The sequence below is a fragment of the Camelus ferus genome, chromosome 2 (genome assembly GCF_009834535.1).
Source record: "Camelus ferus isolate YT-003-E chromosome 2, BCGSAC_Cfer_1.0, whole genome shotgun sequence".
In the NCBI taxonomy this organism is placed as follows: Eukaryota; Metazoa; Chordata; class Mammalia; order Artiodactyla; family Camelidae; genus Camelus; species Camelus ferus.
Genome location: NC_045697.1, coordinates 110873080 through 110897112, shown reverse-complemented (window position 1 = coordinate 110897112; position 24033 = coordinate 110873080). Strand labels below are relative to the sequence as shown.

General features: G+C 35.0%; 1 protein-coding gene across 1 annotated transcript in view; it reads left to right on the top strand.

The window, feature by feature from the left end:
• The window catches only part of TLL1 (tolloid like 1), a 184185-nt gene that overhangs the window by 136147 nt on the left and 24005 nt on the right, over nt 1-24033 (top strand). Inside the window, 6 exon segments of the mRNA XM_032465439.1 lie at nt 1528-1723; nt 2964-3089; nt 4188-4348; nt 8428-8608; nt 17479-17604; nt 19986-20113. Of these exon segments, the coding sequence (XP_032321330.1) occupies nt 1528-1723; nt 2964-3089; nt 4188-4348; nt 8428-8608; nt 17479-17604; nt 19986-20113 (918 nt within the window).

The window sequence follows — 24033 nt, the reverse complement described above, 5'->3', positions numbered from 1 at the left end:
TGTATGAGTCACAGTGAGCTTGTATGGATAGTATAATTTAAAATTGCAACCTCCACTCCCTGCATCCACTTCTCATCCTTCCTGTCTTGTTTCATCTTGTATTTTTCCATAGAATGTATTGCTTTCTTGTACTTTATGATTATTATTTACCCTGTTTATTGTTCCTTTGCTCTCTACCCACCAGGATAAGCTCCGGGAGGGTGAGGTTCTTTGTTATTTGGCTGAGCGACACGTACTTAGCAGTGAGAGGGGAGAGGGATGCCCAGCAGGGAACAGGCCGTGAACATTTGTTGAAGGAATGAGTGAATCCTGATTTGTGATTGGGAAAAGGGCAGCAGCAAAGGCAGTCCTTAGTTCTAATCAAATCTGCTTCAAAATCTATTTTTTCTGTTCATCTTAATTTGAAGACTATCACTGTTAATATATTCACAAATCAGGAAAGGGATCTTCAACCAACAATACCAGCAGTTTCAGGCATATAGGTTTTAGTTCATGGGATGAATGTGTTTCTTGACATTCTTTTTGTAACTAGGAGAATTTGTAAATTAGTGAGTTGTATGTTGAGTGATGTTTGACAAGATGTGATACTGTGCATGGCTGATTAATTATAGATGACAGTGCTTTCTGGCTTCAAATACCTAATAAGTAATTGACTCTATTAAGACTTCAGGGTTAGTGCCCATTTTCTATGAAAACTAAAAAGCAAGAATTTATTTAGAAATGGTCTTACAATTTTTAAAACAGTTTGTAAATTTTGGTTTGTTCTTTGTAGAAGTTCAGGGCTAAAACACAGGTCTGTGAACATGCACTTCGTTATACAGTTTTATAGACCAGTAGTCTGAGCTAAAATTTGCATTTAGCTGTTTAGGAAAGAGATTGAGTTCCAGGCTGCACAGGTTGAGAGGAATGTGTTAAGGTAAAAGGGTTCATCTAAACAAGCCCTGTTACCCTGAGCGGGGACAGCCAGTACTGGTTCTGCAATGGACTAGTCTTTCCACACACAGCTCTGCTAACTACGGATAAAGAATTTCATAGACTAGGGAAAAAATGTAATCCCATGTTATCAGATTTTCCTTCAAAAGAGATGTATAACCTAAAACAGTGCAATATTTCTAGTTCAGCTTCTCTATTAATAAAATTCTGGCTCTGTGGGTGAACTATGATGAAATAGTGTATCTAGTCCAGATACCTAATGATAATTTTAATGTCTGAATTTTCTTGAATTCTAGTTTCCAAAGAATTATTCCTCAGTATTTTTTTTAAGGCAGTTAACTTCTGTTGATCTTAAAGCATGTGGCTGCACTTTTTCATAGATTTTTTTTCTCTGTCTAACAGATTAATACAACCTTTATTCACAGAAAGTGTAGGTATTACCAGGCACACTCATCAGAAATGCTCTCATTGGGTGTAAGTAATTTGTTATATGGCCATGTCAGTACTGTGGCACTGAGAATGCAAAATGCTTTTTCTGTAGATATTGTTTTATCTATTAATGAGGTAGATCTTCACACAGTTTTACTGTTGCAGATTGAAAGGCATGATAACTGCGCCTATGACTACCTAGAAGTTCGAGATGGAACCAGTGAAAATAGCCCTTTGATAGGGCGTTTTTGTGGTTATGATAAGCCTGAAGATATCAGATCTACCTCCAACACCTTGTGGATGAAGTTTGTTTCTGACGGAACTGTGAACAAGGCAGGATTTGCTGCCAACTTTTTTAAAGGTATTTTGAAATAATGTAAAGTGTAAGCTTTTCTTTGTCAAAGATAAATGTGGTATTTAGCTGTGAATTAGGGAAGAACTAGAGTAAAGTAATATTGAACGGTGAAGTATGTTTATAAAGATATTTTGATGGAAAAGATTATCAGTAAATAGTGAAATTTGGAGCTTTGTAGCACAGGGTAGGTACTCCATTAGGGTATTCTGCCATCTGTTTTTTGTTTGTTTGTTTGTTTGTTTTTCAGTTGTGTATGTCAGATTTCAGTGTGACTAATATCTAGACATTTTTATTATTCGAAGAGCAACAATCTAATAGATTTCCCCTGAACATTACTTAGATTTTCATTATATGAATTGAAAGGCAGAGAATTTGGCGCTTTTACTATATGTATTCAAAGTATTCATTAAAATGTTCATTTAAATCTTCTCTATGTTTTACAGTAGAAGAAACATGCTATAAGAGTCTCTAATGTGATGTTTATATATTTGGTTATCAAAATGCTTAGTGTTTTGATAATGCAAAATTTCTCCAGAGAATATTCTTTGCTATTTTCCTAACTCACAATAGGTTATTCCTAAAGAGTAAGATTATGGAGTATCTGGTTATGTATGTTTTTTAAAATAGTATACATGTTTCATATGTCTATTTCATGTTTTCATATACAATTTAAATAGTATGTGTGTTTATAAAAATATAAGATGATTATATTTTCTGGATCAATATGTCTATATAAAAAGCACTGAATACTTTAAATTTAAAGAGGTCCAGTAAGTTTCTGAGTTTTCTTTCTTTTTAGTTTTCAGTCACCATTATCTATTTTTTAAATAAAGATTATTTCTTTAAAAGCACTTTTTAGACTACCTAGCAAACTATACTATGAAATGAACAGGCGAATCTATATTTTTTCTGTAAGTTTTTTATTCCATTCAGAAAAAAAATCTCTAAGTTTTAATAATCCTCTTTGCCATGAAGTTCAGGAAAAAACATATGCTGTGTCTGAGATAAGGGTATCTTCAGTTGGCCCAGTCTTTCTGGTTCTTAAACAATTCTTAGATTGCAATGACATGGATTCTTGTATTTCATCCATCAAGGGCTTGCAAATTGTTCCTGCTCCTTTGTTGAAAAAAATCAGTTGTCTTAGTTTCATTCAGAGCTATTAAACATCATGTTTTCCAAAAAATTACACATTAATCTATAAAAACAAAATATTCTAGTTGTTCTCTAATTGTCGCCACATTTATAGAGGAAGACGAGTGTGCCAAGCCTGACCGTGGAGGGTGCGAGCAGCGTTGTGTGAACACACTGGGCAGTTACCAGTGCTCATGTGAGCCTGGTTACGAGCTGGGACCTGACAAAAGGACCTGCGAAGGTAGCGCTGGCTTTGCACGTGATGTTCCCTGCCCAAAACCCCTGCCCATTTCTTTCTTTTGTGTAGTCTCATTCTCTCTTTCTGCCTCCCTCCTCTACTGGAATAAAATGCACACAAGTTGTGAAGAAAATGCAATTCCTTCAAAACAGAAGACATTGTAAACCAGATAATAATAAAGCAATGTGGCTGTTATTTCTGTGGGACTCCTAAAAATAAATAGTTTGCATTTTAAAAATTTACCCAAAACATAAAAGTATAGGTAGAGTTTTTTAAGTATATTCATAAATATGGTAATATTTATATTAGTTGACATACATACACACATTTACATACATATCCATATATACACAAAGGCAATTAAAGCAGACCAGTTATTTAGCTCAGCCTTGACTCCCTAGGAATTGATTAGGAACTGTGTACAATATGTGTTCTTTTCATTTAACTTGCTTTTGAATACCCTAATTTTGCTGATTTCACTATCAATAATAGGAAAGAGAGGTAAAATAAATAGTACTTTTTTTTTAATTGAAGTATAGTCAATAGCACATCTTTTAAAGGGGAAGAAAACCAGTTGTTAAATGGAGTATTTGGAATAACAAACATGCTCTATTTCCTATGGTTTATCTTGCCTACTAGCTCAAATAACTCTTTCCAAGAGTTGCTTGTCTTGGAAAAGAGAGTTTGAGGAACTAAACTTCTGATTTTAATCTTACTACATCATACTATATTGTGCTTTACATAAATCGTTTTACTAATTTTCACAACCACCATGTGGAGCAGATATTATTACACACATTTGAAAGATAAGAAAACTGACCCCCAGTTTTCTTTCTATTGCTTGTCTACTTTAAAGTGATCTAAAATGTTGTCGTGCAGCCGTCATTTGTTTGGGTCCAAAGCTACAAAATAATCCTTTATAAATGAGATGAGATGATTAAAATAGTTGTCCTGAAGACTAAGGAAGAGAGACTGCAACTTTCTAGATTTTGAAAAGTCCAGAAGAGAGTTGAAATTTAATGCTGGGATGTTTGATTATCAATGGAAAGGTGCTTAGAAGGGGATGACTTTATTTAGAGAAAGCTTTTTCTTTCTTTCTAGCGGCTTGTGGCGGACTTCTTACGAAACTGAATGGCACCATAACCACTCCAGGCTGGCCCAAAGAGTACCCGCCCAACAAACACTGTGTGTGGCAAGTGGTCGCACCAACACAGTACAGAATTTCTATGAAGTTTGAGTTTTTTGAATTGGAGGGCAATGAAGTAAGTGTGAATAATAAGTGCAATTTTTTATGTTGTGTTTCGGGAATCCCTAAAGGCAGTCTGGTAAACTCAAAAGAAAAAAAGAAAGAGAGAGACAGAGAGAGGAAGGAAGGAAGGATGGATAGATGGAAGGAAGGAGGGAGGGAGGGAGGGAGAGAAGGAAGATACATTTCAGGAGTACAATCGTATAGATGCTGTAGTCTTTCTTTGCTCTGTTTCTCATTTCTGCAACTGCTTATAATTCCTGTTGGCAATGAGTGATATTTTAGACTGTTTCTGGGCGATTGAAAATTCCTCAGGGAGAGTTTTTTATTTAGTGTATGAACATACAGCATTTTCCTCATGTATTAAAGCACTATGAAAATATTAGGGTCATGTCACGTAGACTTTTCTAGAAAAAACTAACCAAAATTCACTTGTTAAGTCATAACAAAATTACCTGTTCGGGAGAACCTGGTATATTTTACTTGTGAAAATGGGTATATTTTCACTATATAAGTAGTTTTTCACTATGAATGTGCTCATGGTTTACAAGTAAAGATTAATTTCTTAACCTCAGTAAAAGATGCGTTTAGTTGACACTGTCTTTCTTTTACAAAATACAATTTGCCGTAATAAAGATCCAGTTTTCTGTCGTGTATGTGTCTTGGTCAACACTGGTTTAAGCCCAGAGAAAATGTATCAAATGTTTGTTTTCAGCTTTTCCTACTTTCTTTTGTTTTTCTCTTTTCTCCCACGTTCTTTCCCCCAACAACTTTTGTTCTGTGTTTATTTTAAAATGAACAAGATTCAAAACTTCTAATATGATAAAATTTCCTTCTAAAAATGATTTTTTATTTGATATATATCTGTTGAATACTTGCAAAGAAGTGAGAGAACAGAAATATAATGTATTGTGTCTGGGCAATAATGTTGGTAATATTTGTGGGTTTTATACCATAATTTGATCTTTGTGTATGTATCTATGCTTCTTTTTCCTCCCTCCTACTTTTTCTTCTTTCTTTTTAATTAATTTTTGAAAATTCTGCTTGTAGTAGTCAAGGCACTTCTGTGCCTTTTTTCATCTCTTATCAATGGCTTTGAGGTAAAAAGATGTTGCAGACTTTTGTGTTTCCTTAAAGGAAATTCAAGTCTGAAGTGTCATGAACTTGTATTTCAAAGAATTGTAGAAGTTTAGAGCTCAACAGACCTTTTGAGATCTTCTTTACATCATGTGTAAGTTTTATGATGGGAAAAACTATAATTTATATTTCTAACATATGTTACCCACATGACACATCATTTTTCTTTAATAATTATCTGAAATTTGGGGGAATATTAAAATGAAGAAAATATTTTCATAGTAATCTTAGAAAAGCTTTCCTATGAGCTACACTTTTTGAAAATAGGAATCTTCCTGATAGCTCTGTGACATAAGGTGAGCTAAGCATTGAATGGCTTCTACTTCCTCAGTTTCCCTAAAGCTATTAGTTGTGTCAGAAATGACTTTTTAAAAAAAAATAAACTGTACTTCAATTAAAAAGCAAACAAACAAACAATGTATTTAAAATATGGGCAGAAGAACTGAATAGATATTTTTCTAAAAGAGGAAATGCAGATGGCCAACAGGAACATGAAAAGTTGCTCAACATCACCAATATCAGGAAAGTGCAAATCACAGTGTGATATCATCTCATACATGTCAGAATGGCCATCATCAAGAAGAACACAAATAACAAATGTTGGCAAGGGTGTGGAGAAGGGAGAACCCTTGTACCCCATTGGTGGGAATGTAAGTTGGTGCAGCCACTATGGAAAGCAATATGGAGGTTTCTCAAAAAATCTAAAGATAGAAACACCATATGGCCCAGCAAGTCCACTCCTGGGCATATATCTGAGAAAAACAAAAACGTTAATTAAAAAAGATAAATATACTCATTTCAGTGATTTTATTCTTCAACTCTGTTTGGATATTCTGTATATTTTCCAGTTCTTTGCTAGAAACTTCACTCTGTACATCTGTGCTCCTTTGAGTTCTCCCATCATCTTGGCCATCATTACTTTAAACTCTTTCTCAGATAAATTGCCTGTCTTTTCATCACTTATTTCCTCTTCTGGTATTTTATTTTGTGCCTTGGTCTGGGAGATATTCCTCTGCTGTCTCATATTGTCTGTCTTTCTGTTTGTATCTTTAGGCATGTTAGTTACGTTTCTCCTCTGTGGGAGACATCCTGTAAGTCTCAGCAGTACACGCCTCCCTTGTCACTCAAGGGCCAAGTTCCAGCCAGTCCCAGGGTAGAGTCTGGCCTGTGTCTGTGGATTCCTTCCACAGACTTTGGGATTGTTGTTTTCTTATTTCTGGTGTCTACCCTCTGGTGGACAAGGCTGGACTAGAGGCTTGTGCAGGTTTCCTGGCAGGAGGAGTAAGTAGGTGCCTGCCCACTGCTGGGTGAAGCTTGTTCCTGGCCCTCTGGTGAGTAGGGCCTTGTCTAGAGGAGTCTGTGACTCAGGAAGTCTGCTGATGGGTGGGGCTGTGTTCTCACCCAGGATGTTATTTGGCCTGAGGCTTCTCAGCACTTAAGCCTAGGGCCATTGTATGGGGCTGGGTCTTGGTGCTAATGATCCAATCAAAATGTCAGCCTCCAGGAAAGTTCACATAGATGAACAGCCTCTTTTGGAATGTCTACCACCAGCTTTTATGTCCCTGGGTGATCCGCAGCCATCTCCTACCTCCCCAGGAGACTCTCCAAAGCCAGCAGGTAGGTCTGGCCCAGGTTCCTATGAAATCACTGCTTTTCCCTTGGACCTGGTGCATGTGAGATTTTATGTTCACTTCCCAAGAGACTGAAGTCTCTGTTTCCCCCTGACCCATGGGGCTGCTGGAGTTAAGCTGCACTGGGCTTCAAAACCAGATGTCCTGAGGTCTCCTCCTCCCAGTCCTGGAACTCCAGGCTGGGGAGCCTGACATGGTGCTTAGAACTCTCACTCTTATGGAAGGGCCTCTGCTGATTTAATTAGCCTTCAGCTTGTGGGTTACCCGCCCAGGGGGGTGTAGGGCCCGATTATATCATGAGCACACCCCTCCTACTGTCCTGCTGTGGTTCCCTCTTTATGTTTCCAGTTGAAGATCTTTTTTGCTAGGGTCCAGTCTTTTTTTTTTTTTTTTTGATGATTGTAAAAGCAGGCAGCTGTGGTTTTGTTGTAGTCACGAGGAGAGGCAAGCTCGTGGTCCTAGTACTCTGCTATCTTGACTGGAAATCCAGAAATGACTTTTTGATTCACTAATCGATAGATGTTCCTAAGAAGGGTAGAAGTTTTATATAGGAGGAAGGGAGCTAGATGGTTTTAAATGAGTGGAGCATTGTGTTTGAAAGCCTTTTCCTCATGGTAGCAGTCTTTATTCATGGAAGGAGTCTGTACAAACTCTATAACGTATCCTGGAATTCTTACACTTATGATGAGGTTACTGTATGGAAGGCTGTTAACAAAATTCTGTGTATTTTCACAGTTTGAAGTCTTAGTTTTTTAATTTTTTTTTAAGTAAACGCATGAGCAAAATCTTGATTTACAGAATACTGGGTTAAGTTATAACATCATTGTCTTATTCATTATATTGACATCCAAAAGGAAAGTAAATATCAAACAACTTCAGTCTTGGTAACGTTATCCTATCCAAGTAGAAAGAAAAAGTATTCCATTTTTCCGGCAAAATTTAGTTTATTTATCACCTGATCAATATCACAGAACCAGTCATTTGAGTTGACATACTGCAAAGTACACATCATGCCCAGAGTTCAGTCATATGCATTGTTAAACAAATATTCATCTCAGTTTTCCTTAACTCTGTATTTTTTGGAAAAGATGGCTGCTGTAAATACACATATATAAGCATATATTTGTATACACATCTCTTGGATATATACTCTCATGCTGTCTGCTTCATATTTGGACACTTTTCTTGATTTTTGTCTTTACCTGTTAAGCCCAGTTTGACTAACACAGGAGTAGAGAGAGAAAAACATGATAAATTTTTCAAAAATAAATGTCTGTCATCTGATGTTTTCAGATCTGGTGATTACAGTAACCATGTTTGTTTCTAGGTTTGCAAATACGATTATGTCGAAATTTGGAGTGGTCTTTCTTCTGAGTCTAAACTGCATGGCAGATTTTGTGGTGCTGAAGTGCCCGAAGTGATCACATCCCAGGTCAACAATATGAGAATCGAATTCAAATCTGACAATACCGTATCCAAGAAGGGCTTCAAAGCACATTTCTTCTCAGGTATTGATTTTCTCCTGCTGCACATGTATATTATGGATTTTCAAGGTGGATTGGCTTAAATTGTATGCTATCGATTCTTTATGGTTTTTTGTAAATTAACTTGGAGGTGCATAGAATGCATGAACATTTATCCTAGTTTTAACAATTTTCTACTTAAAGTTAGGATATTAATAATAAGGTCCTTAATGAAATGCAGCTGTCAAAAACTTGAATCAGATAAATTCTAGCCAAATATTTCAAAGGCTAGTAAAAAATAACAAAATTATTATGGTAATATTTTCATACAATGACTTTACTCTTTATAAGAGGATGGGCATAGTGATACCAGACTTTTTCAAAATAATTTCTTTTTGTTCTTGGAATATGTGTTCCCATTTTAGCAATCTATTTTTTATTCTTACTGCTTAACAACATGGTTCTTATTCTTCTTCTTATCATATTTTCATTCTTATTAGGTAGCTATTAAAATCATACTTTACCTCATCACTATAGAAATAATTGCAACAAGAAACCTAGAAATGTGAAAATTATAATTTTACTAAAAACAATATATTATCAGATATAGTTAGCAGTTGACATGTGTTTGTTGGAATTTCATGTTTAGTTGAAACAACTCATGGTAAAAATTCCCTCTTAAAGAGGTGAAATTTGTTTAAAGGCCCCTAAATGTTAAGAAAATAGATAGAAACATCAGTGAAATTCCCTTATTTTCCCAATTTCAAAATTGTGCCTCTAAAAAATATTATTCTGAAATTGCAAAAATAGATAAAATTATAATAAGCCTTAGTATAGCAATCTGTTCTGCCTTTCACACTGGCAAGCAATTTAAAGCAACTGAATTCCAATTATGTTTTAATATTAGGTAGTTTGGATTGAGTTAATTCAAAGTCCATTTATTCCAGTCCCCATGTGTTTAAAATTAATGAGATTTACAATGCCCAGGGTTTGTTTGGGGCGTTCAGGGTAATTGAAGTTAATGGTTCACAAGTTCCATTGAGGTCTAAGTCATATATGAAAGTACATTCCAAATCCAATGAATTTTGGCTCCCTTGTTCTCATTCCGTCCCTCAGGTTTAATTGTCTTTTAAAAATTCTCTAATATAGTAAACAAACTAGTGGTTATCAGTGGGGAGAGAGAAGGGGGAGGGACCAGTGAGGGTGAGGGGACCGAGAAGCACAAACTACTATATATAAAATAAATAAGCTACAAGGATGTAATGTGCAGCAGAGGGAGTATAGCCAGTCTATAAAAATATTGAGGCACAATGTTGTGCACTTCAAATAACATAGCATTGTAGATCAACTATACTTCAATAAAAATAAATAGGTAAATAATAAAAAATAAAAACAAAAAGTAAAAATTATTCTCAGACGTTCATTTAAGATTTATTATTTAAAGTAGAATTTTAATATTCTATTTCAGTGAAAGGAAGACTTTCTTAGACTTCATATTCTATAAATTTCATGTATTTTACAAATTTTAGGTGATCCAGTGGTTAGAGATAAGGCTTCTCATCTTAGAAGCACCTAAATATTTATTTTAAAAATTGAAATTATAAGTTATGTAAATTTTATCATAATATTAATAGTTAGAATCTTTTAGTTATTCATTTAATTTGATTTTAAAAAGATGCATGCTACATATACTGGTGACAAAGTATGCTTAAATTTAAAGTTACCTAAAATATTTGAAATTCATTCTCTGCTATTTCTGTTCGGGCAAAGATTTCCAAATTGCAGAGACAGGTTATTTGTCTGCGTCTTTAAGACAATAATACTGAAATGTAATTAAGTAAACTGAACAATGAAGTTCAAGGGAAAATTGACCCCCTAAACTTTCTTACTGTAGCTGTCATCCTGAGAACATATTATGCATACATTAACTTTAACAAATCAAATTAAAGCTGTAATATTCTTATTGTTATATTCATTTGACAGATGAAGCCACTGAGAGGTTAAGTAAACTGCTCAGTGTCACAAAGCATTTAAACCTGTTTGTCTTAGTGTGTTTTAACCATAAGAGCTGATCATGCTCTTTGCAAATGGTGTTAGTTACAAGTTACACTCAACATATTTGGGACCTGGAAAACAACAGATACACTTTTCACTTCTTTATTAGATTGTTATTTTGTAAAGTCCAAGATAATTAAGTATAAACTTTCAGTGTTTTCTTTTTGATTCATTGAAAAGTCTTGGCAGTTTTTCAAATTCACGTTTAAAATACTGTAGACCCAGATAAGTAATTAGATCTATTTCACATTTAAGCTCTTGAGAGTTTCTGTTAGTGAGGAAGATGTTTGCTCAGAAAAAGGAGAGATAAAAACATATTTGTGCAACAGAGCTGGTGTGGTACAACAGAGAGAGGGCAAGATTATTGAATGTCCTGATTATGATCATCTTATCAAATCATAATTTACAAAAGATCACCCATTTTAGTGTATAGGTTCTATTCACATTTAAAATATTGTTTTAGAAAAAATAAAATAAAATATTATTTTAGAGCTCTAATAATGCTTTAAGTATAATATATAATCATGTGTTAAAAGTCAAATAATTCATCATATTTATTGGGAAGTAGGCATGTACATCGTGGGAATATTTCACAAACAAAATTGCAGGATTTTTTATGTTAAAATTCACTCAGGGGAATTGGTAAAACACATTACTGAGTTTATTGTGACAAACTCTTTAGAAATAAATTTAGCATAGGAATTAAGAGTTATTACAATGGCTATTCTATTTGCCTCAGAAATTCCATTCTTGGGACTCTTTCATTAAGAAATATTTCAAAATCTGAAAGAAAGATTTTCAATACACTATGAGAGTGACAGAAATTTGAAATAACATTCAAATTCACTGTGTGGACCCTTCACACCATAAAGATGGTTTAATGATTTCATGGTGTAAAAATGTAGTATATGGTAAAATATTAATGAAAATCCAGGTATAAAGTTATCTGTGCATTCAGCTAAGCATGTGGGTGGGACAAATCTGAAAGTGGCTATATAAAAATACCAAGAATGTTGTGTTAAGGTGGAAAGAGAGTGCAGTGTAGTTTTTCTCCAATTTTCTCAGTTTTCATCTAACTTAAATATAAAAATAGCTTTAGAAGAAAAACGTATCATATTTCTACCTGTTACCCCAAATATTTTCTAGATTTGAAAACATTACCTAATAGACTTTGATCTCTGAGAATGAAGAAATTTTTAAATTTATCTATTTATTAATTAGTTAATAAATATTAATACAAGTGTTTTGAATTGAGTTAAATTTTATAATTTTTATTTTTATAGTTAGTTTATAATATCTTACAGAAAATTTGGCAAATGTTTGCTAGATTGTGTGTGGTAATCCAGAAATATTTTATGAGACTTACTCTTAAGTGGCTTTGTTTGCAACCAGTGTTCTAAAAATTTTAGAAGTGGTTTTGAATATATGAAAACATAACGAGAAAAATAACATTTAACTATTTTTCTACATACTTCTTCCAAGAACTATTATCAAGGAATTCAATTAAAAAAAAACAGTATTTATTTTCGATGATTCCATATTACTTGGAAAGGAAAACTACCTAAAAATAAATTCTAGATTTCTTGCAGTTAAGTGATGCATCAAGGAAGGAAAAAAAACAAGGAAATATATTTAGGTTTTTAATGAATACAGTGAAACAAGCAATAGCATTATTTTTAAAAATATAATTACATAATGAAATAATCATATTGAGATTTTAATTACTTTTGCACATAGCCTCTGAATTTAAATAAGTACTTTATAGACCTAAGAAAAGGAATTGGAAGAATGACTCTCAGAACTTATTAGGAGAATAATTAATATCAATTTCTGTCACTTCCATGTTCATCAAAGTATGAAAATATCATATATAAATTCTTATTTAATGTCTTAAATTGACCATGAAAAGTGCTATAGCTTAAAATCTAGAAGTTATTGGTTTATACAGCAGAAAATCCACAGCTCCTCTACACGAGTCAGCATCATGTAGTATAATGAAATAATATCAAAGCAAATAAGGAAATTAAGACATCAAAGTAAAGCTATTTGGACATGATACAAAATTATGTGTCAAACTTACTAGGTAATTTAGAACATAATGGCATAGCATATTCTAAAAGATATGTGGTCCAACAATATATTACTGTTATTTTCTTTGACTGAAGGAAGTTAGTTTTTAGATTAACAATAATTACTTTATATGATAGTCAAGCCAAACTTCATTTTATATGATGTTGTATTTGAACAGAAGTATGCAAATCTTCACAGGTAAACATGATATAGTTTACTAATTTTAAGTGATTAAACAAAGTTAACTGTATTCTACTCAGAACAAACTTATTTTTCTTAAAATGGATTAAACTTAAAGGAAATACTAGTAGGATTTTACATATGTAAAACCAGCTAGCATTTGGGAAACTTGACAGTGCGTGGAACAGTCGAACTAGCAGTGTTCATTATTTGGGAATAATGTGACAGATGACTTCAGGCAGTGAGAACTGTGCATAGACGGTCCACCTTGAGGCAGCCCCATGGTGGTGGCCTCAGTGATGACTTCTGCAGTTGCCAGAAAAGAGGATTTGAAGGATAAACCTCTTTAATGACAGTCTCCCTCACGGGTGACTTAACGGTAATGTAATCGTTCCCTGATGGACCCAGGGACTGGTACAGTCACAGAAATGCAGTAAAACCCAGATTTCTTGACTCCCAGTTAATTTCTGTCTGTAACAAATACAGAAGTCAGGTAAAATCATTTGTGCAGTTTTTTTACCTTGAAATTCAGGTGGTTTCAGCTGACCTCCTCCTCGTCTTACCCACCTTTCATTATTTACAGACATTTCTTACGTTGCTCGCCCTGTACGCCATTTCTCTCATGGAATGGTCATGGATGTTTTTAGCTCAACTTGATATTATTTTAACAAAACTTTAAATATTAGTGTGATTAATTTCAAACAGTAACACAATTAAAACTGTCCTATGATTCTGAATCCTATTCCAAGTTTCATGATTAATGATATTTAAATATTTGCATATTTTGGAAAGAGCAAATTGTCTGTGTCATAACATTCAGTAGAGCTTATCAGCGCCCTTTGGAAGGTGATTATTTTTTCAACAGTTTTGGGTTGAAACCTTGTATGCGTGCTCACATGCATGGGGCGTATGTGTGTGTGCATGGCGGTGCGTGGTCTGTTTATTTTATATTTGAGCATTTATTGTATGTATGTCTGTTCATAAATGTTTCTGTTCCGGTGCGTGGAACCTTTACTTCTTTTTCCTACAGACAAGGAAGCTTACTGCAAAGAGAAAATTTTTATTTTTGAATCTTGCAAGAACTTGATACAGGTTGCCACTTCAGTTCTGTCCAGTATGTATTATTCATAGACTGATGGCCTCTGATAGCCTCAGAGATCCTCTGCAGGCCTCTGATGGGAAAATGCCACCTCCTTTTCCCCTAATAATGGACCTTTCCTTCATCTCACATGAAGGAATGGAAATCAGATATGCCCATTCCAAAGAAGGAGGCTAATTTCCATCTGCAAAAATTAAATGTTTTTATTTCTACTCAATAAAACATTTGTTTCTCTTACTAACAAAATCTGTTTTTAAAAATCCATGCCCACAGTATGAAAATGCTAGAAAATTTCAAATAAATCATTGATAGAATTCTCAATTGTTGAATTATTTATGCAGACATTCTGAGAAAATTTTGTAACTCTTCATCCTCCTTCCTTCTCTCTTTCTTTGGATTTTCATTGTTCAAAATATTTGTAGTTCGTGTCCTAAGAGGAGAAAAGGAAAGAAAGTGAAAGCAATCATGTTTGCTATAATTTTTTCCCAAGTGTGATGACCTTTCATAATAACAAGTCCAGAATATATTTGTGGAATTCGTCTTTTACGATCTTGCTATTTCTCATCAACATAGATAATCTGAAATTGCATTCACTTTAATTAGAATAGTTTTTTTTTTACCTTTATCCAAGCATGTATTTTAAAATAACTACACTGTATTCACTACTCCCTAGACAACTTAAAATATTAAGTTAAATAAATAGCTTTCTTTGTCTGCATGATGTAAAAAGTCTGCATAATTTCAAGTATTTCAATGTTTACTGAAATTTTCTCTTTTCATATTGACTACTTGGCACATGCAGGCACAGTTTTACTTGCTACTTTCCTGGGCATGATGACTTTTCTGCTTCTAGTTACTGTTTTGACTTGTCCAATTTTGAATTTTAGCTAAGCTTTCAATTAGCCTATGCATATAGTCTAGCAGTGTATTTAATAATTCTCAATTTTCATTTGACATTGATTATATTAGGTAATGTTAGATGTAGGAATGAAGACAGGAAACATTAATCAACTGTGAAACTGAAAAATAATAGATTCTTAGACAATAATGACTATATAAAAATCTTCCTTCTCCTCCTCCTCCTCATTTTCTTGTTCTTCCTCTAAAAATTATTTTTAAAGTATTATTTTTCCAGCACAATAGAAGGATGAATAATTGGCTACAAAAAAACTACTATTCAAGTATGAATGGCTTCATTTTCAACTTTATTTCACTTTATTTACCGTTACCACTAGTCAGATTATGTTCTATCAAATCCAAAGAAAATAATTATTCTTAGAAACATAACCTGGTAACTTGAGATTTCTGCTAAAATGAAGTTTAAATGTTAGAAATATTTTAGGTTTTGGAATTTGCATTATAAAATGATTACGGATTTTAAAAATCAGCAATATTAACTTATGTTCATGTTTTTCTTTAACGTTTTTATAGCGCTCATGTACAGCAGTGTAAACAGATCCAAACAAAAGGGTGACTCAGACATTCACTGCCCTGATAGGTCTGTCACTGAGCAACCTGTTTATTAGTTCACAGCAAATGTGAACTCACCTTCTCTAAACTAGTTTGCTTACAATTCTTAGATTTCCAACCAGTTCTCAGATATCTGGTTGACCTATAGTACAACCAAAGTTCACTATATCAGGTTTTGAGTTCACCAAACAATCATTATATAAACATTTGCATAGAAATATGTGTCTATTTTGGGGTAAGAAATTCTAGCACCAGAAATTTTTTAATTGGCTCTTTCATTTAATAATGATGAAGAATATTTCTATATCAACTCATGAGGAAGTATGTTTCCAAAGCATATTAAGTAAAGAGCCTCTGGAAAGGTGCAATGAAATAATACATTTGAATCATGTACTGCTTGACTGTCTGAATTAGGAAATGGAAGTAGCTGACAGCATGGTAGTAGGAAGTGGTGTTCATCAATCACCCATTCTGCAAAAGTCATTCACAGCTCATCATCTGTAATTTTCACTGTTGATACATTTATGGTAATGAGACTTCCTAATTACTATAAATTTCTCTAAAATTAATTTAAAATTCTCTATAAAATAATTTTCTTTTATCTATGCTTGTTTTGTTTTTATTTTTTGGTTTTTTTTTTTTTTTTGGTTTTTGGTTTGTTTGTTTTGTTTAGTCTCCATATTAAGTATTAAGAATGTGATGGAAGTGTTGAGGGCAGGTGAGAACAAACCAATCGCAAATATATTGATGCTGATATGTTCTTTAGAGCTTTGGGACTGCCTGTACATATTTGCAATATTTTGATATTGCCAGTGCATGAATATATTCCAGAAGAATTATGTGCTCTGTCATGTTATGTCTCCAAAATGGGAAAAACACTTGCATCCTTTAAAATTCCTATCAGATTCTTGGATTTAAAAAAAAAAATGTCTTTCTTAAACTTATCTCCATAGAGGGAATATTGATTTACCAAAAAAGCAAAAATAGAATTTGCTATTTGTGTCCCACCATGAGCTCACAAATTCTAGCTAGAAAAATCAGTTGACTGTAAATTTTGAATTCAGCCTAACCTCTGATGTGACTGCCATGTGTCCTTTTTGTTCTCTGTGCTGTGGGAGTGATGAAGGTCTGAGTGATGTGTCATCATATGTCTGTGTCAGGAGCAGAGGTCAGATTCAACTTTAATGGACAAGCCAGTCATGGAATGACAGTTGAGTGACATAATATGGTGACTGACGTCTCTCACTGATTGACTGCCTGCTAATATAGTGGGGCTTTTTTTTCCCTGCAGTAAATTTGTTGGCTATTTCTTAAAGCTCTTATATCCTATTCTAACTTTTACTGCTAGCACACTAAAAGCTCTTTTAGGGAATTACTTATTAATAAACTGCTGGAGTAGATTAGTTTAAAATATATAAATTAGGTTTCTTCTTTAGGATAGTCTAATGATGCCTTTTTCTGTCTTGGTATATTATAAAATGCCCAGATTCATTAATGCTAAGCATAAATGCAAAGTTAATGAAAAAATCAACTACAGTATTCATACTGAGTGATTTTTTTAAAAGTGGTTACACACAGATCTTGGAACCTTGTTTGGTGTCTGTCTATATGCCATGGTTAATATAGTGAAAGATTTCCCTCCACTTAAATGCCGTTTCTTGTGTTTATTCAAACTACTCACAATTTTTAATTTATTTTTAAAAATTGGCAATAAGTGGTTAGAAGTATTTGGGAAAATATTCTTTCATTTCCTCTGTCCTACTCAAAACTTTTCCAGCATAGGAGTGAAGACTACATGCCGTCATCCTAGTGCAAATGATCTTGGAAAATCAATTCATGGCACAAGGCTCCAAGCTAAACAAGGAGTGGGTAGAACTAAGACACGATACTTATTTTGGGGGGTGGGGTGTTTTATTTTGGAAAAGGGAAAGCTGTGACTAAGCTTACCCTTTGCCAGTGTTAACCAAAACTAAATGAGTCTCCTTTGACATCCTTTGTTTTTAAAGCTACTTACTAATCTATGGCATTATCTCTTTGCTAGACAAAGATGAGTGCTCTAAGGATAATGGCGGGTGTCAACATGAGTGTGTCAACACAATGGGAAGCTACATGTGTCAGTGCCGTAATGGATTCGTGCTGCATGAAAATAAACATGATTGCAAGGAAGGTAGGAAAGAAGTGTTCTTTTTTTGGACAACATCTAGAATTCCATGCAGTTTGGTTAAAGCACTGCTTCCAGGTAGAGTTAATCATATCAATGAATGATATCATTGTTGACGGTTGAAATATCAAAAGAAAAATCATGCAGTGTGCAAAGGCCCAAGGTATACTATTGGAAATCTCATATTACCTAAAGGTGCTGCACTTCCTGCACATGTGGTATTAGAATAACTTTGTATAACAGACGTAGAAGCTGCTGCGATGCCATCTGCCAGCCAGAAAAGCATCATGCCTCCATCTTCATTGCCCAACCTGATAATTATCTCCATATTTAAACTTAACTTCTGCTGAATGTTTTGCCTTTGGTTTAATTTTCCTCCCCAAAATATCTCATATATGTGTTACATGAGTGATGTCACTTTAAATACCAGGAGTATCAAACTCAAATGCCTACCAGAAGAAAGACATTTGAAAATGGTAGATGCTGTGCCATTTAAAATTTTAAGTCCTGGTTTTACCCTGCCTCCCCCTGCCTCCCCCTGCCCCCGACTCGGGCCCACACACACAAACAAGCACCTAATAGCACAACAGTAGCCTACCAGTTTGGGGTCCCAACGCTTTATAATATTCCAAGGTTTTATAAAGACAATTATCTTACTTTCTGCCCATAATACATGGAACAAGAAATATATATTCAGGACTTATTTCCTCCCTTGTGGGTCTGCTCCTGAATTTTCTATTTAGCTTGGATGTATTACTCAGGCAGATTTTATAACTAGTCACTAGCACGAGTAGAGTAGACTGGAACCACAGATGGGTCACTGACTCTTTGTACGCACATCCCAGTAGTACAGACACCCTGAATTGACCCCTGCTCCATTCAGTTCCATTCCAATATGGTCGCATGTTGGGGGTTTTTTTTTTTTTCTCTCTTTTTTTTCATTGAGTTAATGACATCGCCCAGAATCATATACAAGAAGGTTTTTTCTCTTTTTACTTTCATATATGAGTATAAACCAATGAGGATTCTTCGTAAGGTATTCTGTTAAATCAACAGTCTGGGGAATAGGCCCAGATATTTTGAGGTATGGAAGGTAATTCAGAAGAAAAAAAATGAGACAGCTTTTGCAGAGTATGCATATAGCCTATGACTCACACGTAGCAAATAAATTTAGATATCCAGCCTCTGTTCATCACAGCAAATATTTTCAAGAAAGGATCTCATAGATTTCCTTTTAAATAGAGCTACATTCAGGCACCCCTAATAAAATTTATTTTTACTGCCAGTAAAGGGGCTGGATTTTCTTTCACCTCTGCTGTAGTATAGGCGCCTTCTACAGTTTAGTGGTGAGCCCCTTGGCTTTGTCTAGGCCAGATCTGGGAGACTCCGCATTTCATATAGACAAGGCAAGGACAGGGATAATGGAATTTAGAAAACCCTTGTCAAGACAGTAGCCAAACTTTAAGGCTACTGTATTGCTGCAAAATTTCAGAGAATTAATTGCATTTTAGAATGGGATACACAATGCAAAACAAAGAATTCCCAGTCTAAACCAGGATGTGCAGAGTGATGCTTCATAAATTATATGGAAATATATATAGAATATATATGTATAGAATATAGAAAATCTGAAGATATTACATGCTTTTGAAGTTTAATATATGGAATGGACCCTCCAAGATGAAGTTATTTAAATTGTGAAAAACCTAAAAGAAATTTCACATTCATTGAATGAGACACTCTTTGAAATTAATTCAGAAGATAGTAGCTGTTCACTAATTTTTTTCCCCTTCGTGCTTCACTGCACTTTCATGAAATTACAGAATTTACTTTAGCAGCTAAAATTATGCTTTAGATATTCAAGTATATACTTTAACAAAGGGAGAGAGTAAATGAAAAGACATGTTTCATAAAGTGGCTTAATGATTCTAATTAGCTATAAATGATGTTTCTGTTAATAGGAAAAAAAAAAGAATTGAAAATGGCATAGTCCATTGATTTTTGTTGTGACATTACCATTAAATGTTTTGCACATACCAAGGGTTGATAGCCTTGATTTTTGATGTTTCTCCTTTAAAATTTGAGCTTACAGATCCAGCAGTTAAAAATAGTTCATTTTCTTGTAGGCATTTATCTAATTCATTGTAAACACTTAATTTCATGTGAACCAGAAAACAAACATTGCCTGATTATGATTATGATTATGATTATGATTATGCACTGAAACCTGTTTGCCAAAGCAGATGAATATGATCATGGAGACTAGAGTGATGATTGGTTATTCAGGAAACTCTTTCAGCAGGATAGTGGATAAATAGGCTGCTTCCTTGCCGGCCCAACCCTGGGCTAGATTTCCACACTAACTGATATTACCGTCATTGGCACAGCTGAGTGCGAACAGAAGATCCACAGTCCGAGTGGCTTCATCACTAGTCCCAACTGGCCGGACAAGTACCCAAGCAGGAAGGAGTGCACGTGGGAGATCAGTGCCACTCCTGGTCATCGGGTCAAATTAGTAAGTGAGCACGATATTCTTTTTTCTGTGAAAATGCCTGCCCATGTCTTGCACAGCTAGTACCGTGGAAATAAAATGAGTATCTGTTGAATTGAATTGAATTAGTAGGCAGATAGAAGAGACTTTCTTTCTCTGTTTTCCTACTAATAGCAAATAAATCCCTGATTTCCTAAATCAAGGTGATAGCACTGGTGGCCTCATGGCACTCTTACAGTGCTCTTATGCTGGATGGGATGCTCTAAAAGGCATCACCAAAATCACTGCACAACCATAGGCTCTACTTACCAGTGTGTTGTAAATAACGTTTCCAAATGAAGGTATAAACAAAGGAATGAAAGTCTCAGAAATTCATCAAGAAAGCAGTAAGTATTCACTTCAACCCAGCATAGTAAATTCCACTGGTTGTGTCCATTCTCATGCTTCATGTGCAAAACATATGTTCTTTTTTATAATAAAAATAATTTTGTCTTGTGGTTTATGGAATACTACTTTTGCATACTATAATTGCCTTCTTTAGATGAATAGTGATATCTTTCAATTTCTCCCAAATTCAAATATGAATGTAGTGTTGGTCTTCACTCCCGTAGTCTTTGAGTCTTGCACATTCCTGCTAATAAGCAGATAGTATATACGAAATTTCATTATAAGCTACAGAATACTTAAAGAGCGTAACTTAAACAAACAGACACATGGGAATATAGACATTTTAAGAACTTTCTGCAACATGCTCTTGTCAAAAGCAGGAGGGAATGTCAACTAGCACGTCTCAGGATAGGTTAGCGAGAACCATTATGGTCCTTTACTATAAAGGAAAAGAAATTGTCCTGAGAGTGAGGTTACCAGTCCTAACTAGACCAGTCCAGCCATAAAGTTAATTTTAAAATTCTGTTTGAACCCTTTCCTTCAGTGAATTTATTTTGGCCAATAAATATGTCTTATTCACATGCAACATCATAATAATAATATTGGAGACTGTCACTGAGACATCACTTTCCTATTATGGAGTTCCGTCCAATCATACTTGTAAGATATCAGTAAATGACTTTCCAAATAGAGATGTCAGTTCATTTCAGCCACTCTCAGAAGGATTCTAGGTGCTGAGACAACACTGTAGGAACCTGATTACTTTCCAGTCCTGTTCAAGATCCTGATTGAGACCACTCTCGGAAGCTTATGGGCTGAGATACAGAGGCTGCCTTTTTTTTCAGCAGTGCAGTAGCTAAGGGTGTTGGGAAAACAGATTTTCCTGAAGACTTTTTTTGTGTGTAGATCCCAGTTCTGTCTGGTACATCTGGTCTCCTTGAAGAATTTCCTTTTATGATTTGTGTAGAGTGTAGTGTACCTGTGCAGTTTCACTTTTTAAAGATATTTTCACTGGGTATAAAATTCTAAGATGGCAATTTTATTTCCCTATCTGCATTTTAAATGCCTGACTCCATTATCTGTCCTTCAAGGTTTTTAGTGACTCTGTGGTAAATCTTAATTTTATTGCTGTGGAAGTAATGATTCTTTGATGGCTGCCTTCAACATTTTCTAAATCAGCAGTCTGAATATAATGTATCCAGGTGTATGTCTGTCTGTTTGTATATTTAGTAATTTATCCCTCTGAGAAATCTCTGAATTTCTTGCATCTGTATTGTAATGTCTGAAATGAACTTTCAAAAATTCTTGACCATTCTTTTCAAAATTATTCTTAATTATTGTTTCTCTTTTTCTGGGATTCAAATTACACATATGTGAAATTGTTTCATCCTATCCTAAACTCTTGAATTCTTTGGTTTTTTGGTCATTCTTTTTGAGTTTAAGTTTGGATAATTTCTATGGACCTGTCTTCAAGTTCAATGATTTTCTCTTCAGCTGACTTGAGTCCACTGATGAGCTTGTCAAAGGTGTACTATATCTCTCTTGTCATTTTTTTTTTTAATTTCTGAAGTTCCATTGATTTATTATTATAGTTCCCCTGTATATTAGTTTGTTCAGGTTGCCATAACAAAATACCGCAGGTTGAGTGGCTAAAACAAGAAAAAATTATTTTTTCGTAAGTCTGGAGCCTAGACATTCACAATCAAGGTGCTTTCAGGGTTGGTATCTGGTGAGGCCTCTTTTCCTGACTTGTAGATGGCAGCTTTATCACTGTTCCTTTCTTTTGTGTGTACATGGAGAGAGCAAACGAAGGAACTCTGGTGTCTCTTCGTCTTCTTATAATAACATTAGCCTGTGGGATTAGGGGTTCATGCTTATGACCTCATTTAACTTTCATTACCTCCCTAAAGGTAATCAAATACAGCCACTGTCTCCAGGTACATCACATTGAGATTAGGGCTTTGATGTATGAATTTGGCGAGAGGGCACAGTTCAGTTCATAACATCATTTCTCTGCTGAAATTTCTCATCTATTCTTATGTGTTCTCTGCTAGAATGTCTAGCATATTAATCCTAGTTACTTTACATTCCATTTGGTAGATTAAACATGAGGGTCATGTTTGAGTCTGTTCTATTGATTATTTTCTCTTAACATTCTGCTTTTTTTCCTTGCCTTTTTGTGTTTCATGTAATTTTTGATTAAACATCAGACTTTATGTATCTAATAGTAGAGACTTCATGTCCGGAAGTGGACACACCTCTTCTGTTAGGCTGTTGGTGAATGTGTGTATGTGGGAGGGGATGTTGTTGAGTGAATGTAGTCAGTAACTAGCTGAGTTTGGGTTGTCTTGTTCCTATGATTACCTTCAGTGAACCATCGGCTTTGAATTCCTTTTTCTTAAATTGGAAGCTGGGATTTCAGATGCATTTTCTCAATGTTTCTCCTTCATCTTTAGCTTCCCCATTCATCTCTACCACAAATTGTATCCCTCCCCGCACTTTTTTCCCTCAACCGTGGCAGACTGCAGTTACATGTTGCTTGGTGCTTAGTGGTCTGGTGGTGAGTGCAAGGGGTTCTCTACTGCTTTAGAACAGACTCCATTTAGATGGGATCTGTGTTTTTAGGTCTTAGAGATGGCCTTTCTCAGTGGTCCTGCCTCTTCTCTTCCTGGAAGCCAGACTCCATCTTATATCTCTGTTTGGTCTTCGATGGGAGAATTTCTTTTCCCTCTCCCAGTTGTAGCAGGTCTCTAATGTTATTGGTGTAGACTCCTGGGTCCAAGACTTCCCCAGGGATGGAAGTGTTCTCTGTTTGTTTATTCATTTAAGCTTTCTTGGGCTACAGTGTGTCTGTACGTGTGCCCTGGTGGTGACACAGTTTTCTGCTTCTCCCTTTGAGACTTAAGGCTTTGTTTTCCAGAGAAGGGGTGCAGCAGGGCCTCATGCTTTTCTCCCGGCAGTGACCACTTCCCCCTCCAAGCCTGCAGTACCAAGGAAGGCACTTACCCATCTCCTGCTCTTCCCGCCGTCTTTCTCATGAGGAGGAGATTGTGATCCACAGAGAAGAGCCTGCAAGCAGGTGCTGACTCCTGTGTCTACAGCTCTCAGCTCTTACCTTAGTCCACACCTGACCTGCACCAGGACATTACAGTTGTAGCTGAATGCATCTTACCTAGTTGTATGGCACCCAGCATCCCTTCTAACTGTAGTTGGTCGTGGGTGAGCAGGTGCTCGTGTCTCCTCTCTCTTTGGTTGTGCCTGAGAGTCAGTCGAGTTGCTACTACTTGGTTGACTAGTGACTTCAGCTCTTTGATGTGTCCAGCAAAGTTGTGATTTTTATTTTTTAGTTTACATGGGTTTTCTTGCTAGGTTTTCTTGCTAGCAACACTAGTCTCAGCTTTCTATACCAAGGGGAAATAGAACTCCTAATATATCTCAATTTGAAGAATGGCAGTAATTTATTTGTTCTCAGTTATATACCATTCAGCTTTCTGAGCATCCTTTCCAACTCTAGGACAGTCTGTTTCTTCACAAATTATAGGCAAATATTGCACTTG